General features: G+C 45.1%; 7 protein-coding genes across 7 annotated transcripts; 4 read left to right on the top strand and 3 right to left on the bottom strand.

Annotated features, from left to right (window-relative positions):
* Positions 1-688: 688 nt before the first annotated feature.
* Positions 689-2,543, bottom strand: I203_102913 (uncharacterized protein; the record flags this gene model as incomplete). Its single annotated transcript, XM_019147191.1, has 7 exons — positions 689-848; positions 931-1,074; positions 1,144-1,247; positions 1,318-1,432; positions 1,499-1,723; positions 1,842-1,981; positions 2,055-2,543. The coding sequence occupies 7 exons, from the start codon at positions 2,541-2,543 to the stop codon at positions 689-691; spliced, it is 1,377 nt and encodes a 458-aa protein (XP_019003741.1).
* A 2,428-nt stretch (positions 2,544-4,971) lies between these two features.
* On the top strand, positions 4,972-6,519 carry I203_102912 (uncharacterized protein; the record flags this gene model as incomplete). Its single annotated transcript, XM_019147189.1, has 6 exons — positions 4,972-5,003; positions 5,063-5,230; positions 5,354-5,417; positions 5,508-5,663; positions 5,738-5,904; positions 6,015-6,519. 6 exons carry the CDS (start codon positions 4,972-4,974, stop codon positions 6,517-6,519), a joined length of 1,092 nt encoding a protein of 363 aa, XP_019003739.1.
* A 498-nt stretch (positions 6,520-7,017) lies between these two features.
* On the top strand, positions 7,018-7,527 carry I203_102911 (uncharacterized protein; the record flags this gene model as incomplete). The annotated part of the gene is made up of 2 exons (XM_019147188.1): positions 7,018-7,240; positions 7,382-7,527. The coding sequence occupies 2 exons, from the start codon at positions 7,018-7,020 to the stop codon at positions 7,525-7,527; spliced, it is 369 nt and encodes a 122-aa protein (XP_019003738.1).
* Positions 7,528-7,771: 244 nt separating this feature from the next.
* On the bottom strand, positions 7,772-9,910 carry I203_102910 (uncharacterized protein; the record flags this gene model as incomplete). Its single annotated transcript, XM_019147187.1, has 6 exons — positions 7,772-8,082; positions 8,150-8,277; positions 8,359-8,522; positions 8,583-8,900; positions 8,962-9,754; positions 9,816-9,910. 6 exons carry the CDS (start codon positions 9,908-9,910, stop codon positions 7,772-7,774), a joined length of 1,809 nt encoding a protein of 602 aa, XP_019003737.1.
* A 469-nt stretch (positions 9,911-10,379) lies between these two features.
* I203_102909 (uncharacterized protein) lies at positions 10,380-11,001 on the top strand (the record flags this gene model as incomplete). Its single annotated transcript, XM_019147186.1, has 3 exons — positions 10,380-10,630; positions 10,753-10,858; positions 10,969-11,001. The coding sequence occupies 3 exons, from the start codon at positions 10,380-10,382 to the stop codon at positions 10,999-11,001; spliced, it is 390 nt and encodes a 129-aa protein (XP_019003736.1).
* A 5,312-nt stretch (positions 11,002-16,313) lies between these two features.
* On the top strand, positions 16,314-19,337 carry I203_102908 (uncharacterized protein; the record flags this gene model as incomplete). The annotated part of the gene is made up of 3 exons (XM_019147184.1): positions 16,314-17,653; positions 17,711-18,869; positions 18,936-19,337. The coding sequence occupies 3 exons, from the start codon at positions 16,314-16,316 to the stop codon at positions 19,335-19,337; spliced, it is 2,901 nt and encodes a 966-aa protein (XP_019003734.1).
* A 2,009-nt stretch (positions 19,338-21,346) lies between these two features.
* Positions 21,347-22,044, bottom strand: I203_102907 (uncharacterized protein; the record flags this gene model as incomplete). The annotated part of the gene is made up of 2 exons (XM_065517206.1): positions 21,347-21,390; positions 21,456-22,044. The coding sequence occupies 2 exons, from the start codon at positions 22,042-22,044 to the stop codon at positions 21,347-21,349; spliced, it is 633 nt and encodes a 210-aa protein (XP_065374024.1).
* Positions 22,045-22,206: the final 162 nt, after the last annotated feature.

Below are 22,206 nucleotides of genomic sequence, written 5' to 3'. Positions count from 1 at the left end.
GAGGTCATGAGAAGGAGAGTCAGGTCGAGGGAGGACAAAGGTTCTTTGAGAAAGAGCTAAACCGATCGTTATGCTAATTCTTCGTTGTGCATTCTTTCAGCATCGCCCGAGCTACCGTCATCTTCATCCTCGGTGTCGCTTTCGTACGATCATCATTAAGCAGTGCTTTAGTACCTGTCTTCTAAGCATGCAGAAGGGGAAGTGGTAGACGGTGGAAACCTGTTCAGATCAGGTGAGTGCTTGCAAGAAATATCAGATTCGTTGTATAGGTCGACTGTGCTGATCTGTTTCGTGCTTCATAGGAATATAGAATGAGAGGATACGATATTTCCTGAAGAATCAAGATCATGTACAATTATTGATGTATAATACCTTACTATGCATTGCATCACGACTCATAAACCGTCAAGTTCAAGTCAACGAAATGTTGTACGTCAAACATCCAGTCTGAATCAGCGATCACATGATCCGATCAGACAGAAGGCAACTGTAACATCTCTTCAACAACTATATAATATAGTATAAATCTTCTCAAAGATTCACTACACTACACGAATCGATCTTTCAGTCATACGTATTTTTCAGCTATTATAGGTATCTCAAGTTCACTAACAATACACCGAACAAAGCTTAATGATTCATTCACTATATCGTCCACTTTCATTTCTAAATACTAAAGATTTTGCGACTAATTCTGCTCGATAATACCAACCAAAGCCTTCTCGTATTTACCTGTAGTCTCACCTTCCACAGCTCTCTTGAGGGTTTTACCGTATTGAGCTTGATATTGGTCCTTGATGGCATTAAATCGAGGTCTGTTCCAGTGATTTCGAACTATTCGGTAGATCCTGCAGGAGAGACAAGAACAAGTCATCAGTCATCATCGTAACGAAGAGCGATTACCAGTAGTGGTAAAAGACTGAAACTCACATTCGCTCATCTTTGGTACCCATACCTGCCATGGCGTTATACAACAATTCGGCATCTCTGACCACACCTTGGCCATCATTCTCGGCACCTTTGGCGATGTAGTATAGTCCATCTCGCATGTGACCCGAGAATTCCGATTGGATCCTGACCGGAGAAGGACTGTCAGCTTATTTGACTTGATGAACGATACAGCCTATGTCAGCTGAGACTTACATTTGTGACAGAGGGATTCGATGTCTTTGAGGGAAAGCTTGAGCAACAGCTTGAAGATGTGCGTCGGAACGGGATAACAATATACCGCAGACTCCAATCTCGTCCTACAGCACAAAGAACTCCAGTCAACCAAACGTGGAATTATGAGTGTGGATTGGAAGATCATTGACTCACAGTACCTATCTTTCCTGGACCAGCTCTATATAACGCTTCTACATCCTGTTGGACTTGTTGTTGGTTCACGTAGGGCGATTCGTCCCTTTGTCCAGATAAAGCCATGTTGAACATTCTACAAGAGTATGCGCTCAGTCAATGGAGATCTCTTTGTTTGATTGCAAATAAGTGATAAGCTTACCTCTCAGTCTTCATACTGAGCTCCCCTCTTACGACAGCCACCAAGTCTTTCCCGTAGACTCTCTTGTATCCTTCTTTGAGGAGGAACATCTCTTCGTTTGATCTTCCGAGTAAGATCTCATTGAGAAGATCTTCGTGCGTACCCATACCTGAACATGCTCGATTGAGAAGATGGAGATCACCGCCTAGAGGACCAAGAGAGAGAAGGACTAGGGTGTATTCCAACCTGAACAGTGAAAAGTGAACTTGAGCTTTTATGATAGGAAAGACCGGGACAGTGGAAAAGACAATTGGAGACCAGAAAAGAACGGGCTGGACAGACCATTTGAATTTATATGACTTACCAGCTTGACAGCTCCTTCTCCAGGGTCTTCTTCAAGCTCCTACCGACAGTTTGCTCGTATGTCCTACTAAGAACTTCCATCTGGAAAGCATCCAAAGGTGCTAATGTATCTATCAAGGTTCTTTCGTCTGTGCCGAAACCCTATAAGAACATTCAACGAAGGTAAGCTATCAGATCTGGGTGAGTATGCCCTGTACGCAACATGTCAGCTCACCTTGGTAGCTTTCCTTATACGCTCAGCATCAAATTGGGCATTATATCCTTGTAGATTGCTGAGTGGTACGGCAGGTGGAGGAGCAGGGATAGATACACCCAAGAATCGCGGTCCTTGACCCGGCATAGTCTGAGGGGGAGAAGCGCCGTATCCTCCTTGTGCACCGTATTGCTGAGTAGGAGGTGGTGCGCCATAAGGTGCTTGTTGCGGAGGAGGTGCTCCGTAGGGCGGTTGAGGTGAATGTCCGCCGTACTGCTGAGGTGGGGGTGCACCATATCCGTTCTGTGAAGGATGTGAACCATAATTTACTTGAGGTGGTGGCGGTGCACCGTAATTGTTCTGAGGAGGAGGTACACCATAAGACTGTTGTTGACCATTGTTATATCCATATCCACCTGGTCCGGGGTATGAGGTAGGTGGTTGTTGGCCCCATTGTTGTTGGGGAGGTGGGGGAGGTTGACCGTAGTTGTTCTGATATTGACCATACATCGTTGAGTGAGTGAGTTGTTGATAGTTGAAAACAGACAAGACTTAGGTGGCAACACGCTGGTGATATATATATATATAGATGTCCAAAGGAAGGGAGAGATCCGTTGATTAGCTGTGCGGATCAATCAGTTACTCGTAAAACAATGTTTAATGTTCATCAAGGGATCAAGGGAAGATATGATGCCAAGCCGGGTTAAAGCGTGAGATAAAGCGGTGCTGTAAGTTGCATCCACGTGTCACGATAAGGTGGTGTTAGGTAGAATTCACCGCTTTAACGTCATCAATACGTCAGTCTGGTTGTTGCAATTGTCGGTGGGTTGTCAATTGAAGAGGAATGTCACATCGATATGGTCATCCAAGGCATCTGTCTGAAACGCTCAAGGTATATTTGCAACGTTGTGAGAGGTCAACAACTCAAGGATGATTCATTAGAGCTGACTCCAGGTCAATTGATACCGAACATCAATTCAATCAGGTCAGGCAGGGTAGTGTAGTTCGCGGTGTCGCACCTACCGCCGCGTAAATTCTCACAATGTCAATCTTGTTCTCAAAGCATATGATAGCAGATTATGACGTGGAAAATTCCTATTGAGTATTTAAGTTACTCGATATTATCCTCCCTCCAACGATCTCATCAATGACCATGTACAGCATTTCCCTTTATCCAGCCGGCTTCAACGCTCCACAAAGCCAATTAACCTCACAAAGACGCTTGAGAGCGATGATAACGATAGCAAGGGACCTTTCGTCCGTCAGGTCAAATTCTGGTGTGATTAAGGGTTTGGACTAGGAATATGAAGGTGATCATGAATAGGAATAGCTGCTCGATTTGACTTTGGACAGAGTGGAAAGGTTGCAACACAGAGCAGGACGGTAATAGCGTGTATTGTTATTTACATGCATTCGAAGATTAATTGTCGCCTGATGTACTCAATTTAGAAGGACACATAACAACCTGAGACCATCTAGTCCGTCGGTGTCACTAACAAGGTACATTCCAGCTAACTGAATTGCCCTGAGGTTTAAACGGTACTGTCGTCCAGCTGAACACTTCAGGATCCCTACCTACTCTCGATGGTAATCTTGTGTTATACCTATTGAACCCACTGATCTTCATCGTTACATCCTTAGTATATCCTCTGCCTCGTTCATCATACATTGTCAACTTGACATCTACCTCACTGCTGTTCAAGCCCCACGGATGCCGGATCCCGGAGGCTTAGAGAATTTACAATTCGCCTCTTTGATCATCGGTGGCAACCCCTTATCTAGCACAGCTTGATGGACTGAATCAACAATATCAGAATAGTAAGAAATCAATGAACGATGTCTACCTTGTATCTCAGCTTGTCCAGAATACACTGAAACAGTCCCTTCGTATCTCTCGTCTAGCCCTACACTAAGAGGCGCATGGGATATCCTAGAATATCCGACAAAAGGACATACATCGACAGTGACTTGCTGAGGGACTTTGGAATAGTCAGATAGATCGATTGGGCTTTGCGAATTTTCAAGGTGATTGGAAATGGAACTCTTGTACTTGTTCAAATCATGTAGGTTGATCGTCATCTCTGATCTCTCAGGTAGGGTGGTACCTCGACCACCAACCGATGGACTCAAGGTGACGTGTACTTGATCATCATCTGTATATACTGTGTGATTTGCCGAATGAAGTTGCCATTTGTGTAATGTCGGACAGATATCAGACGGTAATTGAGTATCTGCAGTCATGTCAAGTGGAGTATATTGGGTTACTAGATGGAAGTCTCCTGTGTGTTTGAGAGATCTTAGACCTCTCGAAGAGCTGTGTTTCGTAAATGACATGCTGACTTGTGCCGCGGAGGGTACAGTGAGCTGAAGAATCAAAAAAGGTGACTTTGGAAGGTTTATACACGAACAGAAGAGGATTTATGGCCGTTTATATGCTTTCGCTCTTCCAATCGTCGAGAAGGTCTTTATGAAACATTCCAAAAGGATCACAAAGGTGGCATTTCAAGGCGAACCACATCATCGTGAGTTTTTCTACGATACTGGAGAATTGTATGGCAGTATGGGTCATACTGAGGTCCCTCGATTGGACTGCAGGCAGTAGGGAATGCAACTGTTCCAAGCGAGTGTCTTAAACAAGTCAAACAAGTGCACATATGCAAGGTCGAGAGCACAGCATGACTACAGTATGGCCACCTGCGATGATGGTTGATTTTTGCCACTCCGCCCTTATATACGCGTGAGTGTTTGATCTGTGACTGCCGGAACCAAGAAACCCGGAATGAAAGGTAAAAGAGGTCATTTGGACATTTCATCATTCCATCTCAAACTGGTCCATCCTTCGACAACATAAAACAGATACTCAGTCCATCCAGGTATCTATCGTACTGTTCATCATATCGACTTCTTCTTCTCACTAGAAGTTTCGACGGAATACATCATGTTGATCGCCCTTCTCTCCAAGTGGAGCTGGTACGTCGTCCGTCCAACCTTATCTTGCCGCTGATACTGATCATTCCTCGCTTCAACAGTCACATCTGCTCCTACCTCTATCCGGCATATGCATCATACAAGGCTTTATCTCACCACCCGGATTCCTCACCCGAGGCCATGGCGCAAGTGGAGAGGTGGTTAATGTATTGGGCTGTGGTGGGTACATGGACTGCGGTTGAAAGTGTCCTAGGGTGGACTTTCACTTGGTACGTATTCTGATTCGTTCCTCTTCTTCCTTTACATCTCGGGGATCTTCTGGGTCATCATCTGATGCACGGTGATACTGTTATACACTCATGGCGCAATGCTGACCACTGAATCACCAACAGGCTCCCATTCTATAGCTTGATCAAAACGCTCATCTTCCTCTATCTCTCCCTTCCCCAATCCGAGGTGAATCATGTCTCGAACCAGCACCCATCCCTCTATCCCTATCAGCTGACACTCTGTATTTCTTGTTTGCTTGTGTCGCTGCGATACCAGGGCTCATCATACATCTACACAAATCACCTTGCGCCTTTCTTCCACGAACATGAATCGGATATCGATGCTTTCCTCGCTAGTCTCAGATCGAGAGCTTCTACAGCTTTGGCAGGTGTATTGGGTTGGTGTTGGGAGAAAGTCAAAGCTCAACTCAACGTGGGTGTAAAAGCCACCATCATCAGTACCATAACCAGGTGAACGTTATCACTGATTTCGTTGAATCCCTACAGATCGCTCTTCCAGCTGGCCATGAGCCTTTCCCTAATCAAGGGGGATATAATGTTGGTGACACTCAAGGATTTGATGTCCCCGGACTACACCAGCCTCCCACCCTGCAAGATCCAGCTTCGGGTGCTATACAACAGGTTTATGGGTTATTCTCACGATATGCAGGACAGTGAGTGTACCTTCCACATTCTTTCATCTATCATCTGAGGTGGATGTTCTCACTTCTTCTGGTTTGATCGAGTCTTATTTACACAAGCTGACTCCTTGATCCTACCACAGCTACATGCCAGTCGCTCTCTCTGCTCTCACCGCAGCTGCAGCTTCCGCTCAATCCTCTAACAGATCTGCGCCAGCAAGTTCAGGTTTCCCCGCACGAGCGGAGCAGGTCCCTGAATCCATGTCTATGCCTATCCCAGTTCCTACACCAGGTGTCAGATCTTCCCCATCCGATACGACCCTTCGATCCAGAACGTACCTCCATGCGAGCGGTAGTGGCAATGGTATCTCATCACCTGAATTAGCTGCAGCATCGGGACGATTCCAGGGTGGACGAAGCAGACCATCAGCCAGTTCAAGTAACTCTGAAGAATCGTTGTTCAACTCTGCGCCAAACTCGAAGAATAGTAGTCATGTGAGGCTATCAAGCGATTACGAACAGATCAACCGTGATGAAGCTTTAGGTGCACCTAATGGACAAAGGCCCGCTATGGGAGATCAGAGGAGATCAAGTGGTTGGTTCGGTTGGGGTGGAGTTGATGCTCCCGACAAACCGAAATCTGAATGATTGATCCGGTATCCGACAATGTATCAATGAATTTGCGTGTGAGATTGTTTGTTTCTTCTACTTGTATACCACTGTATATTCCTCACTTAGCTGTTTATATCTATATTGATCGATCGATACTGAGATTATGTTTGTACGATTATATATGTAAGAGAGAATGTATGATTCAATCGAATTGGACGAGTTGACAACACTCGTATATTACTGAGACTTTCTGGTCATCTCCACTAATCAGCTCACTATTACCATGTACAAGGTCGATCCGACATCACCAACCGAGACTATGCTAGAATTCACCTCCAGGTTCATGTTCATCCCCTCTTTATATAAGATTAACGACAGAGCATGTAGAATTTTACGTAAATCGAATTGTCGCAATTTCGGATAAACGCGATGAGAGGACCACCATCAAGCATTCAAAGGTTGTAGACACTAAGGATCTTATCTCTTCTTGACTTTCCCCCAATATCTCTCACGAACCCACAGAAAGTACACGATATGTCCCAATCCCGACCATCCCAACCTAGTCAATCGGCAATGACATCCCGCTCCGCAGCAGGTGCTCGTCCAGATAGGAAACCCATCTTACCTTCTCCGATAGCTCGGTCAGCTAGAGCGGCAGCAGCAATTGGAGCAGCGGGGTTGCATTCTCCTCAGGTGAATAAGAGCATACCAACGGTGGAATTGGGAGGTAATAAGAGTTTGTATGGGTCTTTCAGATGTAAGTGCTTTTCTACAGTTGCTCGAATTGTACCGAGTACTCAATGAAGAAACTCCGTTTATTGGCAGTGTGGAGATATCAGATCGATCGGGGAGAAAGGAATGCTGATTATGTTTGTCTTGTGCTATGAATGTCTCATAGCTCTAGCACCTAATGCGAGAATCATTTTTGGCTTGGCCATCGGTGCAGTGGGACTAGCGGGTTTGATGATTGATAGGAATGTATTGCAGGGTGAGAAAGCTGACGAGAAACCTGCTATAAGCGTTAGGATGGTAGATAGGAAATAATGGAGCTTTCGGTAACAGAAGACACTCGACCTACACATACACACACATACACACACATACACTTATATACCCCGCAAACGAGTCGAAATCAGATTGATATACCCACAATGGATCCAGGTGTTTTTGGAAAGACTAAGAGAGCCCAGAGCGTTAGATCATGTTACCTGGAGTACGGTACAACAAGATATATTATGCATTAAATATAATCTACCTATATCTATATCAAGGATCATAATACGTTAGATCACTCGCCCAACTCCCTTCTTATCCTCTCTCTAACTTCCCTTAACCCACCTACCCTCCTTACTCGTCCGGGACTTGCTGGTCCGGCCAGTTCCAGAGAAGACGAAGACCGTCCAGGAGTTGAAGGTGAGGGAGGAGCGAGTCTGCCTCCATTCATCGAAGGTGGTTGAGCAATCGTACTTGTTGATCCAGGTGAAGGAGGCGCAGCTAGCGTTGAAGGCATCTCTAACCAATCTTGTTTACCTATCTGCTTGATCGTCAAGAAGAACGGGCAGAGTTCTGTTAAAAGTTGCAAAGAGGAGGTAGCTTCGGCTATGCGATGCTATATGTCAGCTCCATGGCTTTTGACGACACGGAAGTACAGTGGCGGTACACGTACCGGTAGATATAGGAGTTTTAGAACTTTTTACGATTACGTCTGCTACTTCCGTCATGGGTATAGCTTTCCTTCTACCTCGAGGAGCATTAGGTAATGTGCTAGGACCAGGTGAAGGGGCAGAGAACATCCTAAAGCACACTTCTGTCAGCTGATATCTCTTTCCGACATAACATCAAGCAAGGGCCACAGGAATGGGTATAAGCACTCACATCCAAACGCCTTCAGCTATACCCTCCAGTCTACTCAACGTCGACCTCCGCTTCAGCTCCTCTTGCTGCCCTGTAGCAGACAGCAAATTTGTCCTTTTCATTCCTCCAGCAGATGAACCTAACGTCGATAATGGATTCTTGCTATTCCCAGAACGAGCTTTGATCTAAGAAGACAAGGTTCCTTGGTCAGCTGATTATCTCTTGTCTGCTGTGAAACAGCTCACTCGATCCATCATAGCTTGTCTTCTCTCATCTACTGAACCAGGCCGTACCACTTTCCCTTTCTTGTCGTCTTTCTCATCTGTCAACTCGAACGGATCAGACAGTCCTGCTGTCTTTGGTGAATCCGTTGAAGGTTTTGGATGAGCCTTTTGAGGGGTCAGTGTGGTAGATGGAGAGGAGAACGACGAGAACAGATTGGCAGATGGAAGTAGAGTCGAAGATGGTAGATGAGGCAGGGGTAATACTGGTATAGGGGGTACAGACGATCGAGTAGAATTTACAGATGTTGTAGGTGTTGGTAATATTGATTTTTCAGGCGGCTTCCATATCGAACATCATCATCAGCTGGATCACTTGAGTTCGTGGAAACGATCAGCTCACCTCATATCCACCATTCAATTCTACCCACTTCTCCAACCTTTCTCTGAACACTTCATGCCTCACATCCCCATTCGTATTCCATCTTCCGACCGCACCCATACCCCCTCCCTGACCCTTGTTGCCTATCCCACCTTCTGCTCCACCATGCAAAACCTGCCTCGTCTCACCTTTCCTCAACTCTAGATCAATCCCCAGTCCATGTGTATATACCCTTCGTCCTGTCTGAGGATCCAGCGTTCGAGTAGGCGTGATCAGATAGCTCAATCCCGATACATGTCCTGCTCCCACATCCGCGGCGGTCGTTTTGGCTTTGGGCGTATTATGAACCAAGAAGGGGTTATCATCATCATCTTCATCAATCATTGCCCTTTTATTTTTTTCGCTTATCGCTTTGTCATCTAATAAACTCTTCCCATCCCATGTCCAAACCCAGGCGAGACGACCTAGTTCCTGCAATCCGAATCGACGACCGGAAGTCCTTTCGACTGTTTCACGAATAGAGAGGAAGTTGGTCAAATTTGGTAAGAGAACAGAAGTGGCTGATGGAGGATGAGGAGGTAAGACTGGTGGATGAGTAGCTATGAAGAGTGATAATGCTAGGTTGAACGAGTGATGGAGGTTTAAGAGAGTCTGAAGATGAGGAGGTAGATTATCGGTCGAAGCTGACTTCTTGGAGGATGAAGGAATAGGTTGATCTTCTTCAGAGAGGATTGGTTCGACATACTTGGCTTTTCGAGTTCGAGTATGAGGGGGTGTAGGAAAGGGGACCAAAGGTGGATTGGGTGTTGGTGGACTAGGTTGAGGGGACATGGTCAGCTAATATGCATGCCCCCAAACATAGTAGATAAGCTTACCCTGCTCTGTTTTTCCCTTTTACACTCCTTCGAGGAGTCTCGTCACCTACGCTTAACTTTCTCTTCCTAGGGGTCGAAGTAGCAGCCGTCGACATGATACTTTTGTTCTGTCGATTGTATGGTAACGTTATTATTTTCACGGGCCAGCCGAATAAGGATCTGTTGCGACAAGACACAAGAGAAGCGATCTCACACAGCAAGGAGTAGTATATCAAGCAATAAAGCACACGACACAGCCAGGTGATGATCACGATGATGAGATTACAAGATGTGGATGAAAGTGACAACGAATGAGAGATCGAAAGTGAGAGTGAGAGTGGCTTGTTGATTTCAACATTACACCTTCAGGGTAAAACAATGAACATTCCGTTCCTGATTCAACCCAACCGCGCACAGCGGACATGGCAGGTATCTCCGTGGTGATCGATAGTAAATCTTGGGATTGTGATTTTGATTTTTCAAGGATCCCACCTACCGTCAAGCATTGTTCGACCACTTTATGCGTATTCATCACCGCAAGTTCTTTCACCAATCCAGACCTAAATTAATTGCAGTACCGTCACAATGCCAGAAGTCAACGCCGAAGCATCCTCCTCCACGTCCACCGCCCCAGTGACCGTCTCGGTAGCAGCATCTCGCAATGGACGAACACCCGGTAAAGCTCACAAGGGTGACAAGACAGCGGTGAAACGAAGTTACATCTCCAACTCCATCAAGACGCCGTTCGAGAAGAGGAGGGAGAGGGATAGACAGCAGGAAGCTATGAAAGCTGTTGAGAAGGAGTTGAAGGATGATAAACAGGCTGAGAAGGATAGGTGGGTTTTTTTACACTCCAGCATTCTACCGAATTTATACGCCTTGCTTCCTCCCAACCCGGGTCATGCATACATGAATCATGAAATGCTGATGGACCAATGAATTCTCTTCCGGATAATAGGAAAGTATCGATCATCAAAGAACGAAGAGAAAGAGCAGCAGAGAAACAGAGAATGGAAGATATGAAAGCCAAGATGAGTGCGAAGAAATTGCAAAGGATGAAGAAGGTGAGTGATACCGATACTGTCATTGTGTTGACGGAGGAGCTCTACGAACGAGATTATGTTGGGGACCTGTCGCACACGTTCACTTGTGCTGACATTGACATTTATCGCAGAGACAAGGAAGAACCAAGAAGATCAACGGATAAATCTCCAATGTCGCATCCTTCTACGATCTTTTTGCTATCTACCGACTTCTCCTTCTGCCACTTCATTGGTATATGCATATGATTGGTCATGTATTATATATGTATACTACGCATCACGATAAACCCAAAGGGATACGACGAACGTCACGACGAGAACGATTCAGTCTCGGAAAGTAGTGTAGATTAGTCGGAACAGCTCGTCGTGAACTGCCAAAGAAGGACCATCTCATTCGGAGCTCCTCTGCATTGACCAATACCAACGCACGGACCCCTCTATTCCAGAGAATCGGTACGAGTACGACCATATCCCCAACCAATAGCTCACTGTGGGTTCGGTGAATTCCAGCTTTGTCAAGCAGAAAATCTAGGCCTAGATCTGTTTTGTTTAATGAGAGACCACGGGAAGGGTCAGGTCGTCAGGTCCTTAGGACGTTATTCGTCGAAGATGGTTTACGCCATTGACGTGCGTCATTTTGCCAAACCCGTTACTGCCGTACTGATAGAATCTTGTGTTGTTCAGTTGGTACGTGGTGCTGTATAATCATGAGATGCGTTGTAGTGCGGGTACTGAAGAAGATGGGCTCGGCATATAAGAAGAATGAATGATCGACATGCCGATTGTCCAACCCACTATGGGAGACGAGTAGAAGTACGCAGAGTGTTGTATAAAGGTATAAGAATCTAGGGAAAACGGATCGCAGTGCAGTAATTTCATATACAAGGTATACTGGAACCTATCCCGATGCTTTAGACTAGTCGCTGGTCAGTCTATCTTACCTACCTGAATACATGCTGGCGGGATTTGGCGGCTAGTGTAAAACAAGAAAAACATTCCACATGAACACATCATCGAACTTGCTTCTACATCTTCTCCAGCTAACTAGTATGCATTCCGTCGGCAATGGTCAAGTCTGGAATAACCAGGGCGAAATCACTAGACAAGGTTAGTCATCGACCCTTAACGAAGGGATTGGCATATGAGACTTTCACCCAAATCAGTGGAAGTGGCGTATGATGCACGTAAAGGAATGGTTCAGTAAGCAGTAAGTATCGGACGATTCCTCTGTTCGTACGGTTGTACAGTGGAAGCGTCCGAATAGGCATACCTTTATTAAATAACAATTCCTATAATCCTATACATGCTCACGTAATTATTATGTTTAAGCTAGTAAGCATCGCAGCAAATGCTTACTTGTAGGTGAATCGTAAGATTTGGACAGGTATTGGGGCAGATCACGAAATTAACATTTTTCCCAAAACTTGTACTTGGTTCTTCTGGTAAGACGATCTTGCATCTCGAACGTATGCATCCAAGCATAGCTGGCATATTGTATCCATAGCATAGAGATTTTAATAATATCGTTAACACATACATCAGTCTATATAATTTCGTGTTATAACCGGCCGCCTGCCTGCAACGACAAAAATCACTTCGGTGAAAATCGCATTTCGGTTGTCTCAGGTTTTTCCCACACTCACACTCACACTCGAAGATACGTACTTCAGCTTCGCTGCTACAAGGCAACTTCGGGGTCAACAAGATATACGAGTAGTTGAGAAAGTCAGGTAGTGAGGTCAAACAAAAGGATCAGAAGAGAATCTTTGGAAGAGATCGAAGCAGAAATTTGAATCCGACCCAACTTATACAAATCTTTAACCCGACCTCATCTACTTTTAGTCATAAAATCAAGATCTACCTACTCCAATCCCGAATAGAACAATAAACCAGTGAACAGCGGCAAAAGGCACCTATCCCTTTCACACGCTGTGCTAAGTGTCTCTCCGTAGACTTATCAGCAATTGGGGATTTTTTTTAGCACCTCATCTTGTCCCGCCGGCTTTCACCGATCTATCAGCACACTGTACAAAGGCAGACATCATCGCCAAGTCAGTCAGTCGCAGACTAAACTTTCCCACGCAAAAAAATCGTTATCAATCATCGTATATCTCCTTGCATCATCACCATTTAGCAATAGCAGCAACTAGGAAACATCCGTGAGAAGCTCCACTTGAAGGAACGGCCGAACAGCTTTTGTTTGATACTCGAGTACGCAATCAAAACTGGAGAACGTGGGGATTAACGATAGTAGTACATGATTGTGGATGCGTATGATTAATTGACAGGAAAGAAATCTATACAATCAACGATACCGACCATGATGTTTTGTCAATATAATTATAATTGCTAGCTCTCAACAATATCGTTGTTTCGAGTAAAAATCAATCATTCACGAGAGATTCCTTTGAATAAGAAAGAATAAAAGATCAAAGAACGGAAATTATATTGAAATTGCGATTGAAACATCCGATTATATTTGTAAGTTTCACCCCACCTAGACATTCCCCAGTCCAAATTCCAATTCAAATCCCTCCTCTCCCCATCTCATCTCCACACACCGATTCAAATCCATCAGCAACGCAAACGCCTATTCACCTTTCTTGGTCAAATGTTGATTACTCGTATTACTATTGTGATTGTTGGTATTCAGACGATACCTAGGTGATACCTCAGAAATCTCCATCTTCTTAAGATTGAATCAACCATCGACAACCGACAACCACAACCCCAGATTAAACGCTGTCATTCGGGGATTGGACAAATTACAAGAACAGATCACCAGGTCCAGTCTAGAATAGCTTGGATGACTGTTGGATAGTTGGGATTCAGATCAGATCATCGACCGAAAAAGGTGAGTGGTGTAGTAGCATTCCTACCTGATTTCATTCCTTCTATTTCTGGTAATACTCTTCTCCACGGGATTCCGTTGTTTTTGTTTCTGAATGAGACAGCTTTGTGCTTCTGTTCTGGTTTTGTATCCTCGGATCGTCAAGGTCATTCGCGGAGGGATAACTCTTGGGAGCGTTTGGGGTTTTACTACCTGCCCCCTCCTTGTTTTTCCTCCTTTTTCCTTCTTTTCAGCTTCCAATTATCGCTATCATTCTTATCATCGTCATCACTTATTTGCATCACATCATCACTTTCTTTTGATATCATTACCATCCTTCAGTCTCACATTCACGGTGCTGGTCATCGATCCTTTCGAAACGCGTCGGAGAGTAGAGGGAAGTCTGAATACTTTGTTCAACCTTATTATCCACCATAAGGACACGAATACCCATACACATATACACCATTCAATTTGAATCCACTAGATTAGGACCACATCACTCAACGCTGGACGCTCTCTAGATATCTTACCTCATCTCCTGTGTATCGAACTTTAAAAACCATAAATCAGAGGTCCCCACGTATAAAATTGACTTACGACTCCATTCTTCCCTTCTCCCCCATCAGATCTCAAGCATAAATAACCTTGGTTATTCCGTTGTTTTCATTTGGTTTTCTTACTTACTTGATTTACATTCCATCTCCAACATTCCAATAAAAAAGAATCTCATAATCGTATGTTCGTTTCCTCTCCTCTCACTCCCGTGATCATCGCCTTCTTGTTCCTCGTTTCATACTATCTACCATCTCAACGTTTCACACATCCTCTCTCCACCGTGATGTTCACCTGATCTGATCATCAATTGCGTTTGATCAGCTGCTCGGCGGAACGCCAAATTCTCCTTGCCCTATCTCCACGGATCTCGCTCTTCTCGGAGTTGTAGTTCGTGTTCGTTTAATTACTCTGCGGTGTGTGCTTCTCTTCGGTCTTCGATTAGAATCCGAAGCTATGAACCCTATGTTTTGTGTGATATCCTTTGATCTATGATCGTGTTAAAGGGGTACCTTTGGCCTCGACCTTGGGTATCTTGATGTTGAGTTGTCTGTGCACCATCAATCATACACAGACATCTACACAACCACCTTATCCTTTACGCGTGTTATGTTTTGGATCGACGCACGAGCCTCATCTTCATCCCCATCCATCATCTATCTGGTCATCTACGTCACTCCTCTTGTATTTGTTTATTCTTTCCCTTAATTCCCTATTTCACCATCAACTTTGTTTTTTCTCTCTCTCTTGACAACATATATTCAACACCATTAACAGGAACTCGAGCTGACTGATACTTTTTTCTTCTCTTCCTATCCATTTTCAACTTTCTCTGCTCAATATTACCAACATGGCTTGAAACTGTATAATACTCGATACGATAACAACGACGACGATACGACTATAACCTTCCATAGTATACCATCCATTGCCCCTTATTCCGCAAAACAGCTATCAAACGGTCAAAAAGACTTTGTGGATTGCTGAATTGTAGGATTACCAAGAGTAAGTATCATCTCTTGCTTCTCTTTTCCCCCAACAATCTTCCCATGGGGAACCAGACGGCTTCTTCCAGCTTTGTTTTTCGATTGTCTTGGTATCTTGTCGTCTTCCCCCTTCGAGTTTTGCGAGATGCTTCTTCCAACTTCGCAACATTTCTCACGCACAGACTTTTTGTTTCTTCAACCTTCTCTTTTCACATACCCAGACAAACGCCTCCATCATCTGATCAAGAGTCTACACAACCACTCCACTGGCTACATCTCATCTCTTATCCTTATTGTTCACTCATCATTCAATGAACCTTTCTTTCTCCTTTCCCCCTTTGCCCCGACAAGGGTGGGCGCACCGCCTATGTTGATAATTCTCCCACGTACCACTTACTAGATCCATTTGATCGTGTGCTAGTTTTGTTGGTCACCAAGCCGACAGAACCGCCGATCAAACTTTGTCAAAGCTAGTTGTGTATCTCTGTATATCTAAACTTCTTTTCTCCTTCTCTTATCAAACCCGACATGCTCCGTTGAATGGCATTTCCATACTCCCATCTTCCTTTCTCATACTATAATTGTCTTTTCCACTCTCCCTTTGATCATTCATTTCGTCTTTCTCGTTCTTCACATCGTTTCCTTTCATTATTCGACTCAGAGATCGTATGAGTCTAAAAGACTCATCACCACCGCCTCCTCCTTTCTTGCTTGCCCCGTAAGGGGTGACTCGTTCGTCATTCGAGCAGATTGCGACAATTGCCTTGTCTTCCCACTGTGACTTCTTGGGGTATGTTTTCGCCATTGTGTGATGTCTTGTGATCTCTCACTCGAGGTACTATTCGTTGGAATCGCGCTTCCTTCTCATCTTGCCTAAAGCACCTGACTCTTGTCTCTTGCATCTTCGTATTCCTACGTCATCTTTGAACCGTCATGATCACTATCGTCCTTACAAAGCCTGATGCTTCGTCCGTCTTCTCTTTTGTGCACACTCTTGCTCCCGATACCCCATACTCCATTCCCTTTTCCCTCAACATCGTCTCAGTACACATGAACGTTCTAGGCTGACTTGACTTCTTCCTCTCCTAGTACCGAAGAGATCATCATGCCATACGCTGAGCCAACACATTCGCCTATGACCTCTCCTGGACAGGAGAGCCCCTTCCACTTCCACCGCAAAAGTCACCACACACCACCGAAGCACATCGAGGACATCGACTATGGTGTGGGTTCCTCCTCTGGACCCATGCCTGGTATCCCTCGTCGAAACTCAAGCCACTCTGGTTCATCTACGCCTCGCCGAGGGATGTTCGACACTATATCGAAAGCTACTCACGCTATCGGTTCACAAACATTTCCCATCTCACGACCGATGGAAGGTTTACCCCGAAGATCACCTTCATCCTCTGGACCCAGTTCGCACCCAGTGTCAGGCTTACCGCCCGCGGAGAGTAGCTCGTTGGGTCTCAAACTCCATCCCAGTCCTGTCAAATCACCACTCCTGCATCGAGCTGTCCGAGACTCGATGACCTCTAATTCCACTGCCGATTCGTCACTCCCCTCGACACCCAGCAGTCCACACGTCACTCTTCCTGTTCACATACACGACCCTGCCAAGAATGGTGAATCATCGGTTCCCTTCCCCGCCTTCGACCCAGAGTTCAAACCACCTCCCAGATCGTCGGCGTCTAGGGGTCTTCTCTCACCGAGCAGCAGACCAACTTTAGCCAGCATGAGAAGATCCTCCGCTGGTCACGTCAGAGGTGGTCAGAATTCAACTGGTTCCCTTCAGATAACCTTCCCGCCACCGGTATCCCACTCGGATGATTCTTCACCAATAATAGGTGGTAGCTCAACAATGCTTCGACCGATCAACATGATCCGAAAGAAGAGTGGTGAAATAGTGAAACCTTCCCTCAAACAACGATCAATGTCAACACCAGATCTCACTCGTCAAGCACATGATTCTCCTACTGATGAACACGATAGTCCTCGTGGATTTGGTGAAGAGCGATCGAAGAGTGTGAGATTTGCTGATGCAAGTGAAGGAGACGCCAAAGCTTTAGAGAGTGTGGTGCTATTCCTTAGGGAACAGAAGGTCACGGCTGTAGGGAAAGCCGCAGATCCCGAAAATGCTGCTAATACCGAAACTGAGACGGAGAACGATACCGATACCGACTTTGTCCAATTCCGAACGAGAAGAAATGCAGCTGCCAAAGCGGCGGATGAAAATCAAATAATCATGGAAGGTGCTGGTAGGATACCTAGGAAGAGAACCGATTTCTCACCTGACGCTAGAGGTAGTCTGGTAGGAGAGAATGTGCTGCTGGAAAGAATAGAGTTACAATCTGGTTTAGGACCTTTATGTATGAGAGGAACTGTCGTCGTCAGAAACGTCGCTTTCCAGAAATGGGTTGCGGTCAGGTTCACACTTGACCATTGGCAGTGAGTTCCCGACATTCCTCTCGGAAATTCACCCCTGCTGACTTGATTGACCCGTAGGACCGTTTCCGAAGTGTCTGGTACCCACGTCTGTCATATTCCAGCTGCTACCAGTGGTGATGAAGGATGGGATCGATTCAGTTTCTCCATCAAACTTGACGACTATAAGCGAAAACTTGATGAGCGTCAATTGATACTTTGCGTTCATTACTCAGTCGAAGGTCAAGATTGGTGGGATTCGAACGATGGGATGAACTACAACTTCACCTTCAAGAAACCCGCACCCCGTCGCAACACTCGGTCGTCTCTGCCTCCAGCTTTAGGCGCCAATTATACTACCGATGAGCAGCCTTCAGGTCTCCCAGGCTTGAGGAAGAGCAACGCACCTCCACCTTCGGCGAATATCAACAAGGTTTTCGGTGCTCCTTCGTCTGGTCCTGCTTCTTGGGTATTCCCCAAACTGTCACAACGAATGAACGGTCAAGTCCAGCCCCCCTCTCGACCTGATTCACCTATGCAGACTCCACCGCCTAATTCATTCAAGCCTCCTGCTCCCCCTTCTACTCACGCTCACCTTACACTTGCAAAGTATTGTGCGCCGTCGCCTCCTCTGTCCCCAACCAAAGATGCGTCGCCCACAATGCCTCAAATTGTCAGTCCGGAATCGTATGATCCTGTGGACTTACAACGAAGGACCAGCATGAATGTCATCAATGGTAACTATGCCACACTAGTAGCTCCTGATATGGGTCATGAGCGAAGATCCAGTTGGAATGGTCAGAACAATAGTTGGGACTCATTTTCCCAAGCCATGGAGAATTCAGCTTCGCCCTCCAAATCCTCCAGTGGCGATGCTACCCCCACAGCCCATCGATCCCCCAAGGTTCCAGAAGATGAACAGGAGTCGACCCCAGAACACAGACCTCTAACTCTCAAGAGATCTACTGGTGATCTCAGAAAGCTCATGCACGATGCTGAGAACGCTGATCTGGGTCTCATGACTCCTCCATCGTCAAATCTTTCTTCGCCACCTACGCCAACCCACGCCGGTCTCCCAGCCATCCCGATGTCACCTGCACCATCAGCTTCCACTGGTGAATCTTCTCCAGTAGAGACTATGAGCAACGAGTCGACGCCCGATCTGGCTTCTTTGCCAATTGAGATCGACCCAAAGCAGAAAGATCAAAAGAAGATGCTGGATACCAGTTATCAGGAATTTGTAAGTTAGAAAAGTATAGTGAACCCGGTAAGCTTGACTGACTTTCGTGCTCATCCCCTCTCATAGCTCGATAAATTCTGTTTCTTCCAATCACCTCGAATGACACCTGTTGAGCTTGAACCGGTCTACAGTCGACCATCTTTCGTGCCCTCGAAAGGCGACAACTCGCCCAACGGATTCCCCTTCTATGGTACTGGAAGTAATGGTCACAATTCACCTCGAAATACACCTACGCCAACGAGACAGTACAACTCGGCTCAAGATGCCTTCAATTTCAACGCTACTCCCCGACCCACCAGCGCTGGTCATAAGCAGCAACAACAGAAGCAGAACTCTGATCTGTCATCTCCGACTAACCCTCTCGGTCATTTGGCTCCTGGTTTCCACGCTTCACCGGCTGATACGAGAGCTTGGGCACAACAAATTCACAGTAGTACTGCTTCACCTTCGCTCACTGCGGCGAAGTAAAACTTCACATCGACACGAAGTTTTGGATTATACCATTTGGTTGGATCGTCATCATATCCTTATCTCATTATATTTTTTTTTGAGCATCATCATGCTTGTATCCTAGAAATTCCTTTGCATATCGTATATTCGCATCTTCTTTTCTGTTACCTGTCTTCTCTTCGTTCGTCATCTTCACGTTGTTACATAGATTCCACCCTCCCCTGATTTATACTATCCCATTGTTTCCACTTTCTGAATATAGATATATCTGTCATCTGTGACTCGTTAATTTCCATCATGTTAATACCCAACGAACCATGTCGGTCTGTTTGTTCCTTATTTTCTTCCTATCTCATGTACTTTCGCTTGGACTCGTTAAACAATACATGTACACGAAGTCATGTAGCTCATGTTCCTTTTTGGTCTCATCGTATCTTGTACATATCTCCTTAAATTTTCATTCTTATATAGATTATTGATCATTATCATCGCCGTCATCGTCATTGTAGAAACTTTCTTCCCTGAATAACAACTGAAAACACTAGATGTGTATATTTTGTTCATTGATGTCGAGGAATGAATAAAATCAAATGAAATGAATAGCTGTCTTACCACATGTTCACGTGCGCGATATTCCATACAGTGGAATACTTCAGAATCCAAGAACGGAAGTCGGGAGGCATGGTCTGTGATGATTGAACGAAAGATGATAAATGTATATACATATGCTATACAGACGTTACCAAATAATTCATTAAGCCAAGCCGATTCACTCATTTATACAAAGTCGTTGGTGTGATAAGATAATACGATTATCATGGAGTCTGGGTACTGTAAATTAAAAGTCCATTGTCTCTTCTCGAATTACCTAGACCTGGATTCACCTGTATCTCCTTCTCTATCTTCAAATTTTAAAATTTGCCCTCGACACTTTCACCTGTGAGTTCATCTTATGCCACTGCTGATCTTTGCTCTTTTTCCTGTATATCTCTTGACCCTCTTCCCTATGTTCCACTATCCAAGCTGCTGTTTGTCGACATAGTTGGAAGTTATCCCATTTCTCCTGTTCGGTTGCAGGGCCAAAGTGAGTTGTCGAGGTGGGCTCAACGGAAAAAAAATCTTCCAGCGAATTCCATTTGGTCACCCAGCTTCTGATTAATCGTATTGTGACAATCCAAAGATCTGCACAATCAACGGTCGCAAAAGTTCTTTCTGACCAATTTTCCCATTTCACAAGAATCATGTCAACCTGACGCCACAGGTTCAAAGTTCAGAATGTGACTTCTACCATGGTTTTGAAGCATTCACTCACTCGATCGTCATTGCGGTCTGTGTTATGTATCCTCCACGAAAATGGTTTAGCTGCTTCCGCCAGATAAACGACTGTCGGGTTACGGCCGTGAGGACCAAAAACAAAACTGTCTTTGGGCTTGTTCACCGCACGGAAATTGCAGTCCGCAGAGGACCTCCCACGAGTGAAACGAATCAGACCGTGAAGCTGTGGTGGCAGACTGACTGAGAGAGAAGTGAGTAAGACCCGTAGGATCTCAACACAAAAATCCCCCTTTTTCCGGCATTCTAAATCAGAGAATGCACTCTTCCAAAAGGAAGGAAGATGAGGAGTTAAATGATGGGTCGAAGTGAGTTTTGGGTTATCCCAAGCAACCTGTCGGATGGGATGGGAAAGAAATCCATCATTCACCGGAATTTCCGGTTCAATGGTTCTGATAGTTGGAGATGCTGAGTTTGGGGTTTGAATACTCGTAGCATCTTCAACTTCAGATATAGCTTTCTCCCCGGGTGATCGTGGAGAAGTGGCTGGTCGTTGGAGGTCGGCCCTCGACAATTGGAAATATGAGAAGGCTCAGCTGTCTGTAACCTTTTGTGACAATGATTCACTCACTGATGAATCGGAAGTATTGCAGTTTTTGGGACCTTTGAGAATCTGCTCTGCACCACGCACAAGATCCTTGGCTTGCGCAAGAAAAGCAGTGATCTTCTTCATTTGCTCATCCTTATTATCACATCTACTTTCTAGCTCTGAACATCTCTTTGATATCTTCTCCTTCTCCTGCTCCAAAATTCCTTTCTCATCGGTAAGTCGCTTCAGCTGACTTTGGTGTTTTGCGGACTGACTTTCCAGTTGCTTCTTCTCTGTTCGGCTTCGGGTAACGAGGTCACTTTTCTCCTTTTCTAGCTGTTTGACCCTCTCTTCGAACTTAGATACGATGGCTTGCTGGGTTTCGATGAGTCGTCGATCCATTTCTGCTTGTCGAGCCTTATCACTTTTGGGGTTATCGATTTCTTCTACACAATTGTAATGATGAAGTTGCAAAAGATCTTCCAACTCCTTGATTCTGTCTCCTTTACATCTATCTTCATGTTCTAGTCCTATGATCTTATTCTCCAATAGCTGATTTTGACTCCTCAGGTTCTCTAATCCTTTGATTCTATTCTCTATTACCTGTCTTCGACTCCTCAAATCTTCGATGACATTGTTACCTGTCTCTTCATCCTCAACTACCGACCTTGGCTCTCTATTTTCATTCATTAGCTCTCGATTGGTCCTCCTGAGATTAGCATTTTGAGTTTTAACTTTCTTGCTCTCGGTTTCCAATTTTTTGACCTTTTCTTCTAGCAACTTGATGTGAGCAATGTCGGTAGAGGAAGTTTGGACGATCAAGGTTTGGTGATTGATACTCTGTGGTATGACTTGGTCTTCCATGATGCTGGTGGCCAAGCAAGCTTGTAGTGAGAGTTGTGAGGGAGCTGAGTGGAATGATAGCCGATTACTGAGACAGGTAGGTGAAGGATGAATAAAGGAGCGATTTTTGTGGGTTCTTGGAGGATGTACGAAAAGTTAGAGAGTAGTTGGGTCAAATCGCTA

This window comes from Kwoniella mangroviensis (assembly GCF_000507465.2).
Source record: "Kwoniella mangroviensis CBS 8507 chromosome 1 map unlocalized Ctg01, whole genome shotgun sequence".
NCBI lineage: Eukaryota > Fungi > Basidiomycota > Tremellomycetes > Tremellales > Cryptococcaceae > Kwoniella > Kwoniella mangrovensis.
The sequence above is the reverse complement of the archived record's forward strand: the minus strand, read 5'-3'. Positions and strand labels throughout refer to the sequence as shown.